This window comes from Neoarius graeffei, chromosome 6 (assembly GCF_027579695.1).
Source record: "Neoarius graeffei isolate fNeoGra1 chromosome 6, fNeoGra1.pri, whole genome shotgun sequence".
NCBI classification, from domain to species: domain Eukaryota; kingdom Metazoa; phylum Chordata; class Actinopteri; order Siluriformes; family Ariidae; genus Neoarius; species Neoarius graeffei.
In genome coordinates this window covers 29,968,993-29,987,041 of record NC_083574.1, presented here as the reverse complement: position 1 = coordinate 29,987,041, position 18,049 = coordinate 29,968,993, and the positions used below count along the sequence as shown (strand labels likewise).

The following is an 18,049-nucleotide window of genomic DNA, read 5'->3' as shown; positions in this document are numbered from 1 at the left end:
CGATAGCAAGCAGTTAAATCGGGGGCTCTTGTTGGCATGGTAACCAGTGTCGGATTGAAGCATTCAAAATGGCGTCCCTGTTGAAAGAGCTGTTGTTTGAGAACAGTACCCAAGCGCCTCCTCCCTCGAAAGATTTCCATCATCTCGCTGTGACAAAGACAGAGGTATTATAACTTACATACTTACATGAATAGCAATTTGATAATCTGTTCATAATATATAAAGAGCAACGGCTACAATTATTGACACCGTAACCATCTTTTGGCCATTACAAAAGTAGAAAAAACTTTCAATAGGCAAATTGTGCATAAATAATTACTCAAACTTCCACTGGAAAAAAAAATGAGTTGATTCCCGATTACTAGCGTATCAGATCATGTGACACCATTCCACAATTATCGACACCTTTGTCCACACTTATCGACACCGTTCCACAATTATCGACATCCAGAGGATTATTTATTTTACTTTTAGCCATTGCAAAACTAGAAAAAAAAACTTTCAATACGTAAATTGTGCATAAATAATTACTCAAACTTCCACTGGAAAAAAATGAGTTGATTCCCGATTACTTAGCGTATCAGATCATGTGACACCATTCCACAATTATCGACACCTTTGTCCACAGTTATCAACACTGTTCCACAATTATTGACATCCAGATGATTATTTTTTAAAATAATAATAATAATAGTAGTAGTAGTAATAATAATCAGTATGTGGTATTAAGTTCACAAAACATAGTTTTTATTTAAAATTTGTTTCACAAAGACTTATATTTAGTACAAAATATATTTTATATAAATATATCGATGTCAGTGCTTATGTAAATGAGGAAGTAATTCTAATGTTTGTAAACAAATGAACTGATAATGTTGAACCTGTGTCTGAAAATCTTTTTGTTCCACTTTCAACCCACTTTCTAAGTATTTTCATAGATCACATTTTGTTAATCATTCATTGTTGTTTGTATTAACTTCTGGTTTTGTAGTTTACTAATAAATGTCAACAGGCAATTAACATTGTAACCACATGAAAATTCAGGTCAAAGGTCACATGTCATTCCTCGAACCAAAATATAAAATTTCTACTGATATTGTAATATGTGGTAGATACAGTGGTGCTTGAAAGTTTGTGAACCCTTTAGAATTTTCTATATATCTGCATAAATATGACCTAAAACATCATCAGATTTTCACACAAGTCCTAAAAGTAGATAAAGAGAACCCAGTTAAACAAATGAGACAAAAATATTGTACTTGGTCATTTATTTATTGAGGAAAATGACCCAATATTACATATCTGTGAGTGGCAAAAGTATGTGAACCTTTGCTTTCAGTATCTGCTGTGAGCCCCTTGTGCAGCAGTAACTGCAACTAAACGTTTCCGCTAACTGTTGATCAGTCCTGTACACTGGCTTGGAGGAATTTTAGCCCGTTCCTCCGTACAGAACAGCTTCAACTCTGGGATGTTGGTGGGTTTCCTCACATGAACTGCTCACTTCAGGTCCTTCCACAACATTTCCATTGGATTAAGGTCAGGATTTTGACTTGGCCATTCCAAAACATTAACTTTATTCTTCTTTAACCATTCTTTGGTAGAATGACTTGTGTGCTTAGGGTCGTTGTCTTGCTGCATGACCCACCTTCTCTTGAGATTCAGTTCATGGACAGATGTCCTGACATTTTCCTTTAGAATTTGCTCGTATAATTCAGAATTCATTGTTCCATCAATGATGGCAAGCCGTCCTGGCCCAGATGCAGCAAAACAGGGCCAAACCATGATACTACCACCACCATGTTTCACAGATGGGATAAGGTTCTTATGCTGGAATGCAGTGTTTTCCTTTCTCCAAACATAACGCTTCTAATTTAAACCAAAAAGTTCTATTTTGGTCTCATCCGTCCACAAAACATTTTTCAAATAGCTTTCTGGCTTGTCCCAGTGATCTTTAGCAAACTGCAGATGAGCAGCAATGTTCTTTTTGGAGAGCAGTGGCTTTCTCCTTGCAACCCTGCCATGCACACCATTGTTGTTCAGTGTTCTCCTGATGGTGGACTCATGAACATAAACATTAGCCAATGTGAGAGAGGCCTTCAGCTGCTTAGAAGTTACCCTGGGGTCCTTTGTGACCTCACTGACTATTATGCCGCTTTTCCACTACAAACGCGGCTGAGCCGTGCCGTGCCGAGTCGAGCTGAGTCGGGCTGAGCGGGGCTGTTGGAGTTGCATTTCGACTACAACCGCGCTGAACCGTGCTGGCTGGAAGTGGGTGGACACATTGGGTGGAGTTAGCGAAAGTGGGTGGACGTCATGTGATGTCGTTAAGCAGCGCAAACAGTGACATCAGTGACAGTGGCGGAACAAGTCAGAGCCGGGCCGGGGGCGGGGCAAATGACCGGGCCCTTTATTAAAGCTTATCATAACATCATTTTAGGCTACAAAATGTCCGCAACTGCGGTGTTTACCAATTTCAACACTACCGGGTGCAACTATGTTATTTAGTACATCAAGTCCTTCAAACGAACATGTAACTCAGAAACAAAAAACATTAGGATACTGTACATGGCTCATAATAAAACCTCAATAGCCTATACTGCGCACATTATTTGAAGGGCATACGAATGAGCGCTCAGAGGTTGCAACGGTGACAGGAAGAGTCAGAAATAAAAGGAGGGCGGTGCAAACCTCACTGAATGCACTGTGTTTACCAATTTCAACACTCCGGGGTGCAACTATGTTATTTTGTACATTAAGTCCTTCAAACGAACATGTAACTCAGAAACAAAAAAACATTAGGCGACATACTGTACATGGCTCATAATAAAACATCAATAGCCTACTGCGCGCATTATTTGAAGGGCATACGACGAGCCTTGCGCTCCGCGAACTCGTCCACGATGCTCTGTATGTCACTGATTCAGTGAGCTTTTAAGCAGTAGTCTCACGACCCGAATAGTAAACAATAAACATGGAGGACATGGAGTCGTTAGTGTTGCTGGTCTTGGTGCTGTGGCTTGTTGTCACCGACAACGCGGACAGATACTGGCAAGAGCGTATAGATGAGGCGAGGCGCATAAGGCTTCAGAAATTCTCGTAATTCATAATTATTCTCCTTCCGGGTTTGCGGTGTTTACAGATCCCAGCGCGCTCGCGGGGCGTGTGTGGGCATGTGAGGACACTCCTCCTCACCAATCAGTGCACAGGGGAGTGTCTGCTCACGCCCCCAGCCTCAGTCGGCACGGTTTGGCTCGCTTCAGCCCCACTCCAAAACGGTGCGAGTTTTAGGGGCTAAGCAGGGCTGAAACGAGCTGAGTCGTGCTGGTTTTTGGTAGTCGAAACGCGAGCCGTGTCGGGCTGAAGTGAGCTGAAGCGAGCTGAAGTGAGCTGAAAAAGGGTAGTGGAAAAGGGCCATTACATGCCTTGCTCTTGGAGTGATCTTTGTTGGTCGACCACTCCTGGGGAGGGTAACACTGGTCTTGAATTTCCTCCATTTGTACACAATCTGTCTGACTGTGGATTGGTGGAGTCCAAACTCTTTAGAGATGGTTTTGTAACCTTTTCCAGCCTGATGAGCATCAACAACGCTTTTTCTGAGGTCCTCAGAAATCTCCTTTGTTCTTGCCATGATACACTTCCACAAACATGTGTTGTGAAGATCAGACTTTGATAGATCCCTGTTCTTTAAATAAAACAGGGTGCCCACTCACACCTGATTGTCATCCCATTGATTGAAAACACCTGACTCTAATTTCACCTTCAAATTAACTGGTAATCCTAGAGGTTCACATACTTTTGCCACTCACAGATATGTAATATTGGATCATTTTCCTCACTAAATAAATGACCAAGTATAATATTTTGTTTCATTTGTTTAACTGGGTTCTCTTTATCTACTTTTAGGACTTGTGTGAAAATCTGATGATGTTTTAGGTCATATTTATGCAGAAATATAGAAAATTCTAAAGGGTTCACAAACTTTCAAGCACCACTGTATTTACAACAAACTGAAAAAAAAATCAGAATATTTCAAGCATGTAAATTTACATGGATTAAAGTTTTCCGTCGCTACAACGGCTTTCCGTCAACTGGGAGCGCTAAAGGTCAATAATGAGAGTGATGCAGATCCGAGGGAAAAGGGGGGGGGTAGGCCCATAGGTCTGACACCGATGTGATTTAGAACTTCACCAAGCTGCTGTGATTGCCTGTTGTTGAACCCTTTCTTGTGCTATGTTTGAGTATATGTAAAGGAATAAGTTGTTGCGCTAGATAGGCCTAAATAAATAAATACAGCCTACGCTACTGTCTAGTCCCGGGGAGGCTCGGCGTAGGCAGCGAGCTGCGGTGCTCGGCTTGAGTTTCATTTCTATCGGCGGCTTCAGCCCGACTTTGCACGCTCGTAACTCGGCCAGGGGAGGTCCCAGCCTCTCCAAACTTGGCAGCCAGCGACCTCTGCCCTCTCCCCAACGAACCAGTGCTGCCAGGGCGGGCCAGCCCCGCACCTCGGGACGCGATTCACCCCGAGCGCGGCGCTCCGCATCAGTTTCCTTTTAACGGCAGCTCCACTGATGAAACAATTTGGCTGTCCTACTACTAGGCAACTACTTGCCTACTACTAATACTAGGCCTATTGTAGTAGTAGTAATAATAATAATAATAATAATAATAATGATATTTGCCTATTGAAAGGTGATCAGGTGAAAAATCTAAACAGCCCTGTTGAAGCCGCAGCAAGATCTATGCTATTAAGCCTTTTGTAGGTTAAATAGGCTTCGGCAGAGAACGTTCTGGAAAGGCTGTGTTTTTCTTTGGTTTGATTAGCCTACAATTTAATCTTTAAACATTATGGTTTCAGCAGTTCGCTTAAACATTGGAGGCTGCAGAGTCGGGCTGCAAGATTTCCCGACACTTGTTTAAGATGTCAAACTTCATAGTAAGGATAAAATAATTCCACAGTATTTAGTGCCTCATCAGTCTCAAAAATTAATAGTGAAGGAGCAACACGAATTAAGTCCCAAAAAAACATCTCGTAGGCCTATATTTTACATTTTCAAAAAAGTCCGGAATTGGAAGTCGGTCAGTGAGTGTAATGAAGTGTCTCATTCACTAAGCACAAAAGGTCAGAAAACAGTGGAGAAAACAGCTATTGCTTAAATAGGCTACTAATGTTTTACATTAGTAATTGAATGTATGTGACAAATAAATTCATTGATTAAATAGATAAAGAAGCGAATACTCCGAAGCTCAAAATTCAGGAAAGTGGCTCCGGTGTCGCAAGTGCACAAGAACAGTTATTTGAAAGTTAACCTAATGAATTTGTGCGTGCACATGCGATTTCATGAAGAACTGGGACAATTGGCATTCGGTGAAAGATTCACACCTATGACTCATTATATTCGCGCGCGCCCTCTCACCCACTGTTGCTTCGTTTTCCCGATTTACACGAGTGTCTGAAGATGGAGTTTTCAGAAATCTCCACTCTGCCCCGAGTTTGCAAAAGTAGCTGTTTTCAGTGACTGAAACCTCCGTATAGGTGTGAATGAGAGGTGCAATCGAATAAATAAATATGCATCTTTTTTATCCGGCTACATGTAGGCTATCACTGCGCAAAGCCTCTAATGTTGAAATGGTAGTAATATTTGTTAAAATAATAGTAGGCTAATTTCCACATTAATTGGTAAAATGGCCCAAGGGATGTGATGGGGGGATGGCCGTTTTATAAGGGGGATGATTTGAGATTTTTATTTCAGAAGGGGGATGCCATCCCCCCACATCCCCCCTCAACTCGAGTACTGCGTATAAGGCCATATTTCACCTGACATAGGCCCTTCGATTTCCATCACTAGAGTGCGTCAAATTACTTTCGGTTTTGCCAGCATGGACGCGCTTCTTTTAAATGAAGGCACAAATGTGTCAGACATCGACAAAACGGTAAAGAATAAGTGGAGATGGGCTTGGCAAAATGACATGGGCGATAATGGCAAGCTCCTGCTGCTGTGCCAAGGAAAAAGAAACAAAAACAGGCATCAGGTGTTGCCAAAGTAGATGCCTTTGGCTTCACTGCGAAGAAGCAGAAAAAGTGAACTTTCACTTTACTTTTCTTGTTTCCTGGCTTTATTTCAACAGATTTTCCTATTTTTCTTTCTGTTCCACTCTTCTGAAAGCATGGTTCAAGTTCGACTGCACTTGCACTTTTCTCTGAACCACTATTGTGCATTACTAAAGTATTGTTGAAATAAATTTGCACTTTGCGCTGAAAACTTGATGTTTCATCATGAATAGCCAGTAATGACAATGGTAAAGTCTTGCCTTAGCTTTAGTCATTTGTTAAAATTATGTAAATGTACTATAAGTAGGGGCCGAGGGGATAATGGACAACATGGCGTTTAAAATTTGACGCATCGCTGACATGGTAGGGGCCAATGACATGGAGCTTTTTTTTTTCAGTCAGATGATTTTTTTTTTTTTTTTTGCTTTAATCCATGAATTTATATATGCTAGGAATTTAATTCTGGTCTAATTCTATTTATTGCAATAGGATTCCAAATAGCATTCCATTCTGTTGTGAATCAGAAAAAAAAATTATTATAAGTCAAGTTTATTTGTATAGCACTTTTAACAATTTTTCCGCGTCATGTAATGACATTAAATTTCTTATCTTAGCAATATTTCTGAGATGAAAGAAAGCTATCCGGATAATGTTATCAATGTGAGTTTCGAATGTAAGACTGGGGTCAATAATCACTCTGAGGTCTTTTACTGCTGCATGTGAAGAAACAGAAAGGCCATCCAGAGTTACTGTGTAATCAGAAAACTTACTTCTAGCTAGATGTGGTCCTAGTACAAGTACTTCAGTCTTGTCAGAGTTAAGCAGAAGGAAATTAATAAGCATCCAGTGTCTAATGTCCTTCACACATTCCTCAATTCTATTAAGCTGGTGTCTCTCATCAGGTTTTGCAGAAACATACAACTGTGTGTCATCAGCATAACAGTGGAAACTAATACAATGTTTACGAATAATATCACCCAGAGGTAACATATGAAGAAAAAAGCAGTGGACCCAAGACAGATCCTTGTGGAACACCAAACTTTACCTCAGTACGTCTAGAAATATCACCATTAATATCAACATACTGATAACGATCAGTTAAATAAGAGCTGAGCCAGGAGAGGGCCGTTCCCTTAACTCCCACAATATTTTCTAGTCTATCCAGAAGAATGGAATGATCAATGGTATCAAATGCTGCACTAAGGTCAAGCAACACAAGCAGCGAGACACAGCCCTGATCAGACGCCAACAGTAGGTCGTTTACTACTTTAACCAAAGCTGTCTCTGTGCTATGATTAGGTCTAAATCCTGACTGATACATTTCATGGATGTTATTCTTCTGTAAATATGAGCATAACTGCTGTGCCACAGCTTTTTCAAGGATCTTGGAGATAAAGGAGAGGTTTGATATTGGCCAATAATTGGACAGCTGACAGGGATCAAGGTCAAGTTTTTTAATCAGGGGTTTGATAACTGATAGTTTAAAGGATTTGGGTACATAGCCAATCGTGAGAGAAAAATTTATTATTTTTAGAAGCGGTTCAATTACTTCAGGTATTATCTGTTTGAATAGATATGTAGGTAAGGGATCTAGTACACAAGCTGAGGCTTTTGATGCTGAGATTCATGAAAGTAATTCAGTTTCTTTAAGGGGAGTAAAACATTCTAATTGATGATCTGATACAGTTATATGGTTAACTACAAGGTCACTTACATTGTCTGACCTTAAATTAGTAGTTTGAATTTTTTGTCGGATATTCTCAATTTTGTCATTAAAAAAATTCATGAAATCGTTACTATTATATACTGCAGGTGTGCATGTGTCTATAGTGGACTTATTCCTGGTTAATTTTGCTACTGTATTAAATAGGAATCTAGGATTATTTTTGTTATCTTCTATTAGGGAGGAGAGATATGTTGATCTCGCAGCACTAAGAGCTTTTCTATACTTCAGGAAGCTCTCCTTCCATGCTAACTTGAACACTACCAATTTTGTTTGACGCCATTTACGTTCCAATTTTTGAGTGGTCTGTTTTAATGTGCGAGTGTCATCATTATCCCAGGGTGCTAATTTTTTGTCTCTGACCATTTTCCTTTTAAGAGGAGCTACATTAAGGTATGGCGGAACGCTGACTCTAAGCATTCAGTTGCCTGATCAAGTTCTGCAGGGGCTGACAGTGACCCAATCAAAGTTGATAACTCTGGGAGATCATTTATAAAGCTTTGTGCAGTAGTTGACGCGAATGTACGTTTAATACAGTAGCGTGGTGAGGTGCATATATTATTACTCAGACATAGTTTGAATGAGATGAGATAATGATCTGAGATAACTTCAGACTGTGGAAGTATGACTATATTGTCTACGTTTAACCTGAATGTTAGTATTAGATCAAGGGTGTGACCACCATTATGGGTCGGTCCTATGACATTCTGATTAATCCCTACTGAATCTAAAATGGACACAAATGCTGTTTTTAAAGGGTCTTCTGGGTTATTGAAGTGAATATTAAAATCTCAGAGAACTAAAGCTTTGTCTAAGGAAATAACCAGATCTGAGATAAAATCTGCAAATTCAGAAAGAAACTCAGAATATGCCCCGGGAGCCTGTAAATAATAAGCAATGGAATTAACTGGGTAGACTTATTTTTCGAGGCTACATACATTATATGAGTATGAAGAACTTCAAATGTATTAAATTTATAACCAGGTTTTTGTGTTACACATAGATAATCATTATAAATAACCGCAACGCCTCCTCCTCTGCCAGTTTGACGAGGCTGGTGTATATAACTGTATCCAGGAGGACTCGCTTCATTTAATGCTATATATTCATTTGGCTTAAGCCATGTTTCAGTTAAACAAAGTACATTAAACTTCTGATCAGTAATGAGTTCATTAACCATTAGCACTTTAGATGTCACAGCACTTTTATTTTTTTAAAGTACTTCATCTACTTCACCAATGTTACACAAAGATTGATACATAACAATTGTAAATGTTACTTAATTCCACAGGGTGTCAATAATGGTGGACATCGGTGAAAGTGATCACAAAGTGAACATGACTTCTCAAACGCACATTTAGATACAAAATGGTGACTGTCAAATAAAAGAGGAAGAAACAAAGTAGGTTTCAACAATAATATCATGAAATATCAGTGAATTTGATAAGTAAAAACATGTCCATGATCTTTCCACCATGCTTACCTGTGATGATAACATCCGGGTTTTCCTCAAATTGCTGATTGTGCTAAAATGCTAAAAAAAAAAAATTCCATCTCAGGTAACGAGCTGTGTCATCAGACAACAAGATCAAAGGGCGGGGGGGGGGGTCTTCTAGTTGATTAATTAAGCAATAATAACTGTTGTAACTGAAACTCACCTTTGTAAAATTTGTTTTTTATTTGTAAATCTGAAAAGATGTCGATAATAGACACAAGAATAGTTTCTTCCCTCAGGCTGTCTCTGTGATGAACAGCTAAAATCCAGATTCATATATCAGTAATATCACTTGCAAAATATCTGCACACTCATACTGTCATTCTGTGCTCACTGTTACTTATATTATATTTATACTTATTTATATTTACTATTTCATCTTTGCACTATGCACCATATTGCACCAAAACAGAAAATCCTTTCTGTGATAAACAGCTAAAAACCAGACTCATATATCAGTAATATCAGTTGTAAAATATCTGAACACTCATACCGTCATTCTGTGCACACTGTATACTTTATATTTATTTATCTATTTCATACTTGACTTACCTGGATTACTTTGCACTATGCACCTATTGCACCCCTTTTTTGTTGTTGTTTGTTTGTTTGTTTGTTTGTTTGTTTGTTTTGTGTATACACTTTTTATCTGTTTTGTACTATGAGAGCTAAGTGAAACTGGAGTCAAATTCCTCGTGTGTGTCCACATACCTGGCAATAAAGTGTTTCTGATGATGATGATGATGATGATTATGGACTGTTGATAAGTGTAGCTGCCTGTCTAGTAATATAAATAGAATAAAAAAATAAGTAGGAATCTAAAATATACACATTTGAAAAATAGACATATTTAAGGGGTATGTGCATGGGTTGTTTTGAAGTCCAAGCTGTACAGTATGTGCTGGAATGTGCAAAGATAGGTCACAGGACAAAGATGACATATGCAATGGGTTAAATAAATAGCCAAGCTATACAGTGTGTGCAGGAATATGCAGTAAAGCTCACAGAATGAAAATGTATGACATGACCGTGGATGTGCAAAATCACAGTTCAGAGAGGAAGTGCATTAATGTTACAGAACGAGAGTGAGAGATTAGAGTCAGCGGAGTCTCTAGCCTTATTGATGAGGTGAACTGCAGTGGGGAAAAAGCTCACTTTATGGTGTGAGGTTTTGGTTGTAATGGACCTCATATATACACACACACATGGCATGGTACATGGCATAATGGACTCCATGAAATACCAGAACATTTTAAATCAAAATCTCCCTGCCTCTGCCAGGAACCAAACCTGGGTTATCAATGGATCTTCCAGCAGAACAATGATCTGATGCATATGTCCAAATCAAAACAAAAATGGTTCGCTGACCACAGAATCAAAGTTCTGCCAGAGCCATCTCAGTCCCTTGACCTGAACCCCATTGAAAACCTTCAATTAATGGTTGGATTTTTCTCATTTTTTCAGTGTGAGATGACGCTACTTCACCAAAAGGTGGATTTTTTTCTAGCCGTTTTTATTCATTTTTACAAGGGGTGCCAATAATTGTGGAGTTTAGTTTAGTCAAAACTAAACTGACACAAATACTGTGCACATAACACACACACACACACACACACACACACACACACACACACACACACACGCACGCACACACACATGTGTGTGTGTGTGTGTGTGTGTGTGTATAGTTTGTATCAGTTTAGTTTTAACCTTTGAAAGCTATTTAAGGCCAAGATACGGTATTAAAAGTATTCTATAGTCTATTTATAACCAATTTCTTTACATTGATGCACAGTGAAATTCCCTGTGGCTAGGGCTATGTAGAACAGTGGAACCCACGTTTAATCACAATGTCACCCTTGAGCCATTTGGTCACTTATTCCTCCAGCATGCAGTTCTTCAACTGTTTTTTTACTGAGAAGATTGCTAGAAAAATAGGTAGTTTTTAGAGGTACCCATTTTAGTCCAGCATCCTGCATGGCCTCCACTCTTAAAGTGCCATTCCACCATTGGATGTATTCTTTGGCATAAAATACAATATATTTTGACAACATATATAAATGGTATCACTAGATAGAGAAATCTTTTAGCTTCAAAATGATATATCAAACATAATTTTTTGACAGCGACAAGTATATTAATTTTGCGACCAAAGTCACCTACCCTTTTAATTTCCGCGCGTGATGTCATCGGCAGGTTCCCCTTCTTCTGTACCACGTGACGTGTGACGTGGCACATATTATCAGCAATGGCGGATAGAACGCGATAAAAATAATACCAATAAATCTAGCTAATACCAATAAATCTAGCTAACTGAAAGATTAACTCAAAATTTTTCGCAATTTTTTTGGCCCCCATATACGAGGAGAAATGACTCTCTCACTTTGGGGGTTTCCTGGTCTAAAAATAGACCGACAACGTGGTACACAAGAAGGGGAACCTGCCGATGACATCACGTTTCACTACCGCGCGGAAATTAAAAGGGTAGGTGACTTTGGTCGCAAAATTAATATACTTGTCGTTGTCAAAAAATTATGTTTGATATATCATTTTGAAGCTAAAAGATTTCTCTGTCTAGTCATGTTGTCATAAAATATATTGTATTTTATGCCAAAGAATACATCCAATGGTGGAATGGCACTTTAAGGGACTTCAGCACACAGGGAGAGATTCCTTGATAGGCTCTTCCCATTCATCTTTCAAATTTCAAATGCTTCCATTAATTTGAGATAGATAGATAGATAGATAGATAGATAGATAGATAGATAGATAGATAGATAGATAGATAGATAGATAGATTTATTAAGGTAAAAATTACATGCAAGTAGGACAATATACTAATGTACAATTGAACTAAATACATTAAACTAAAACCAAGGATAGCACAACAAAGTGTAAAACACTTATTTCCATTGTGGTCCGGAAAAAAAGAAGAGATAGCAGATCTGCTTAAGGAGGAAACCACAGTGGTGTTTCAACCAATAGCAAAAATAGCAATAAAACTATTTCCTCATTGGCCATCAGGGGCTACAAGTAGGACGAGAGAAGAAAAGACATCTGAGTTTTGTAATAAGTACTTTGAAAATCTGAAAAAATGTAAGAAGTAAAAAGTAAGTTCTTTTTCTTGGAAATATGATAAATGTAAGACTATGAGTACTCACACTCAGTAACACTCAAGTAAAATGCAAGTATTCCAAAATAATATTTAGCATCATAAAGTACAGTTACTCAAGTATTTTCCAGCCATGAAGGGAACCAACACTGTAGCTGCTGTCAGTAATCCTTGCATCTTCAGCAGGAGCTTGTATTGCACATAGGCCCACCTCTTCATGGGTATGCTCTCCAGGACCCTTTAGTGGTGTGGTGTTTAGGCACCTGTTAGTGGTATGAGGCACGAGTGATCATATGAGATCGAGTGAACTTTTGGGCAGTGTCGGACCTAAAAGTAATCAGTATCTCCTATACTCTCGTATGCTGATCTACTCTCTCTCTCACTCTCTGTGTGTGTGTGTGTGTGTGTGTGTGTGTGTGTGTGTGTGTGTGTGTGTGTGTGAAGGTAATATGGAGGTGGTGGAAGATTTCTCTGCGTGCCAAGTCGCAAGACCTGAGGCCTGGAGAAATGAAACTGAGTCATCAGGAGTTTCTAGGAAATACCAGACTACAGCGTAAGATTCTGAAAAGCAGTCAGACAGCCAGACAGACAGGCAGGCAGATAGATAGATACTTTCTTCATGCTTTAAGGCAAATCACAGATATCTCGCATGGTGGTGCAGTGGCTAGCACTGTCGCCTCACAGCAAGAAGGTTCTGGGTTCAAACCTCATGGCTGAAGGGGGCCCATTCTGTGTGGAGTTTGCATGTTCTACCCATGTCTGTGTAGGGTTCCTCTGGGTGCTCTGGTTACCTCCCACTGTTCAAAGACATGCAAATTAGGTAAAAATACCTAGCCACTGGGGTTGCAGAAGCCAGTGTATACTTAGTGCCAGTCCCAAGCCCAGATAGAATGGAGAAGGTTGCATCAGCAAGGGCATCCAGTGTAAAACCTATGCCAAATCGAATATACGGATCAAGATGATATCATCTGCATAGTCTACATAAAATAGACTAATGAATGGGGTATTATGAGTTAAAAAAACAGCAATAACAATGCATACATGCCCACTGTATACATTCTTAACTGTATATAATGCAAGTAATAATGTAGGCTTAACAGTAGAAATGTTCATTTCTTTAACTGTTGTTTTGTTCTATTATAGTTCAATTTTTTGTTCCATTATAGTTCCATTATATTCTATTATAATTTATCTTTTACTACTACTACTACTACTACTAATAATAATAATAATAATAATAATAATAATAATAATTAATGTTGCCAGGCAAAACAAACCTCGCCTGGTAGCACTTATGATGAATATGAAGGAATATATCGCGGAAAAAAAGGTACCCTATGGGTACATGTGGCTACTGCTTATAAATAAAATTGTTTTCTGATCCCATGTCCATACAGTAAATATAGCATACATATTTACTCTATGAGGCAGTAGCCATAAAAATGAAGCGTAATCCAAAAATGAACAATTAAAAAATCACAGAAGTAAAATATACCAAGTGTCTGTACTTTATATTATTCTACTCTTACCTCTTACAGTTTTTGAAACTGAAACCTCCGAACCAAGGTTGACATACGCTGTCGCTATGACCGAAACTCTTCTTTACTGGAAATGGCCCGGCGCTAGAGCTCAGTGGAACGCACTTTCCCTCTGTAATAAGCATAAACATGTCTGAAAGCAATTTCTTTAGTCTTGGGCAAGGTAATAATAATAACAAGTATTGCCAGGCAAAACAAACCTCACCTGGTAGCACTTATTTTAGTGTTATAACAACTGATTCAATCTCACAAGTGTGGTCTCTGTTCTTTCAAGGTCACTAACACTAAATGAGGACATTTTGTTTCATAAGTGTAGTGTCAACACTCTAAATATCTGCCCATCCATCCATCCATCCATCATTTGCAGCCGCTTATCCTGTTCTACAGGGTCGCAGGCAAGCTGGAGCCTATCCCAGCTGACTATGAACAAGAGGCGGGGTACACCCTGGACAAGTCGCCAGGTTATCACAGGGCTGACACAGAGACAAACAACCATTCACACTCACGTTCACACCTACGGTCAATTTAGAGCCACCAGTTAACCTAACCTGCATGTCTTTGGACTGTGGGGGAAACCGGAGCACCTGGAAGAAAACCACACAGACACGGGGAGAACATGCAAACTCCACACAGAAAGGCCCTCGCCAGCCGCTGGGCTCGAACCCAGAACCTTCTTGCTGTGAGGCGACAGTGCTAACCACTACACCACCGTGCCGCCCTAAATATCTGCCAAAAAGCTAAAAAAAAAAAACTTGCAAAACTTTTTATTTGACTTTTCAGAAGGACCAAACAAAAGCTGTGATAATCAAAAGGTAAATTTTCTTAAAATAAACACCACTTACTTGATATTGAATCGGTAGCCTTGGCGAACCACGAGGTGAATTTCGTTTATCTTTTTATCTGCTGATTATCTTCCGATACTATGAAGTTATAACGAGGTTTCTCTTATTTCGTTTCTAGTTCTGATTAGTTCCGAAGTTTATCAAGAAATAGAATGGGTAATTGAACTTGATCAGGATAAGTGCTGATTGGTTACAAACACTGTGTCCTAAATCACTCACTCGTTCACTACACCCTACTCACTATATAGGGAATTACTATATAGAAGACGATATAGTGAGCTCATTGATTAAATAATAAAACTTCTTCTTTGCCGTGGCCCTACTTTTCATGATGCATTGTGAGATACTTTGAGTGCACTATATAGGGTGTAATAATGCTCACTATACATTCGGACAGCGCTGCAAAATGGTGACCTGACTATATCATCCACTATGTAGTGAGTAGGGAGTGATTTGGGACACATTCGGGACATTGGGACACCATTTGCACCAAAAACGATTTTGACCTTTTTGGTGACCTTGACCGGATGACCCTCAAAATGTTGGAGGTTCTATTTGAGACCAATGCCCATCTATCCTCAAAGTTTCATGAAGATTGGTCCAGCTGTTTTCCTGTAATGTTGCTAACAAAGAAACCCCACCAAAAACAATACTTCGCCCCCTGGTGGACTCCATCCCAGGCAAGGTAACAATAATATATTAAAATGGTTCAGAAAGTTACAGGGTACAAAGCTTTGTTACTGGGATGGGACCATCAAGAGTACGTCTTGTAACTTTAGTTTACCTGGAGCGTGTTGATGAAACATCTTTATCAACTATTATTGAACCTTTCAGAATCATGAGATCTCTTTGAGGTCACATTTACATTTTAAGGAGCTAAAATGTACCTTTTAGGTAAACTCTGTGTGTGTGTGTGTGTGTGTGTGTGTGTGTGTGTGTGTGTGTGTGTGTGTGTGTTTAGAACAAATCGGTTTGGTGTTTGGGTCAAAGTTCCTGGACTACACAGTCGGCCTCTGTGAAGGGAGGTTTGATTATCTGGAGCGTTTGTCTGATAACCTGTTGCAGCATATTATTTCCTATCTGAACTTCCACGACATTTGCCACCTCAGCGAGACCTCACATCGTTTCAAGAAGGTCAGAGAAACCAAACAATCGAGTTCTGTTTACTGTTGCTGGGTGAATTTTGGCTATTTTAAGGTTTCATCCAAAATATTAGGGTCCATCATAGTGATCTTAATAGAACATTAAGGGCCTGTCCCACACACTATAATTCATGTCTAGATAGTGTTCAATTTCACAGCTTCATCTAAACTCAAAATTCATGTTTATTTTTCCCCAACAGACCTGCCAACCATTTTAAGGCTAAATTTATGTCTCTTTAGTGGTCTACTGGAAAATTAGCTATTTTAAGGTTACATCCCAAATGTTAGAACTAAATGTTTTAACTCTTTATCCCAAACTGCAGAATTCATGTCTAGTTCTTATCTATCTTATGTCCATCCCTTAAATGCCCCTACACATCCAAAGCTGCTTTTCTGTTCACTTAAGACAGAAACTTGAGTGGCTAAGAAAGTTTGTCTGTATGTGTCCAGCTGTGTGACTCTTTGGAATTATGGGAGGAGGCAGTGCGGCGTTGCAATAATGAGATCACACCCGAAATACAGAGGCTGGCAAAGAAGTTCAGCTGGAAGATGATTTACATCACTTTCTGTCACAATAGATCTTAGCATGGCAGTAAGTCAGACATACACATGGACATGGATAAGGATGACGACAAAGATGAACCACATGAATCCCTTTAAACATTGTTCCTTGAAGCATTTTGCCAGTGTCTCTGTTCATGTATTGTCCTTATGTTGTCTTCTAGTAACTGATGAAGTGTAAGCATTAATTAACTTTTCTGACATGCTTGTTCCCCACCTGTGTGGAACATGGTGTAATTACACAGCCTGGCTAGTGAGAGTGAGGACAGCCTTATCCCAGAGGACATGGAGGTGCCCTTTATGAGGTATGATCCTCTTCACTGTTTAATGGTGCAATGTATGTTTAACATATACCAACCATTTATTTCTCTTGTTTCTTAGCTACCATCTTTCAGACAGAGGGTTTACTGACATTGGCCTGAAGCTGTGTGCTGTCCATCAGGCGTTCTCTGTGAGTAAAACTTTTGTTTAGCTGCTGCTATTGCGCAGGTAGATTACACTCTGCTTTAACTTATATTGTGTGCTGTCTTTTATTTAGGTTCTGCTTGCCAGCATCGACAACCAGAACTACATCTTTATGGTGGGGAAGAAGATTGTGGTGCATCTGACAGCAGCTAACAACCAAGTGGCTACTGAATGATGATCAGTTATTGTTTTAGTGGTTAAATAAAAAAACAACAGGCAAATAGGCAGTGAAGAAAACAGCATTAACATAGATTTTAAAACATGAGTGCAGTGTAAATACAGTAATTATTGGAATAACGAGCATGAAAAGCTGATATTCTGTTTTATAACAAACACAGCCTGCTAAGAATTATGGAAATTTTCAGGATAAATATTAAAATAAAATATACATGATGGAGATGGCTCTGGGATATGCAATATTTGTAAATTTGGCCCATATAGTACATTGTAGTGATCTTAATAGAACATTAAGGGCCTGTCCCACATACTATAATTCATGTCTGGCTCGTGTTCAATTTCACGGTTTCATCTAAACTCAAAATTCACATTTATTTTTCCCAACAGACCTGCCAACCATTTTAAGGCTAAGTGTATGTCTCCTTATTGGTCTACTGGAACATTAGACTAAATTTATGCCTCCTTAATGGTCTACTGGAACATGAGCTAGTATTTTAAGGTTCCCAGTAAGACAGACATACACATGAACATGGATGAGGATGAGGACAAAGATGAACCACATGAATCCCTTTAAACATTGCTCCTAGAAGCATTTTGCTAATCTCTCTGTTAATTTATTGTCCTTATGATGTCTTCTGGTAAGTTATGTTATGCAGTGTTAGCATTAAGGAACTCTTCTGACATGCTTGTTTCCCAGCTGTGTGGAACATCCTTTAGGGAAAACAATGTCTTTGCTCCCAAGCATTATTGCATATTTCTCAAAACTACACATATTCATATAAACCTTATGTACATACCATATGTGAGCAAAATAAAATGAGCAAAATAATTTAGAAACCAAAACTCTCTCCTCAAATTAAAACATTAAAATCAAAATAGGCTTCCGTTCCAAATAGCACACGCATGTGTCATATGAACTGGTGACATTGTTATAGACAATAACTA

The 18,049-nt window shown here is 39.0% G+C and overlaps 1 protein-coding gene across 1 annotated transcript; it reads left to right on the top strand.

The window, feature by feature from the left end:
• The first annotated feature begins 68 nt into the window (after window positions 1–68).
• Window positions 69–16,865, top strand: fbxo36a (F-box protein 36a). The gene is made up of 6 exons (XM_060922884.1): window positions 69–164; window positions 12,824–12,932; window positions 15,721–15,893; window positions 16,352–16,493; window positions 16,708–16,767; window positions 16,844–16,865. The coding sequence occupies exons 1-4, from the start codon at window positions 69–71 to the stop codon at window positions 16,484–16,486; spliced, it is 513 nt and encodes a 170-aa protein (XP_060778867.1). The 3' UTR covers window positions 16,487–16,493; window positions 16,708–16,767; window positions 16,844–16,865.
• Window positions 16,866–18,049: the final 1,184 nt, after the last annotated feature.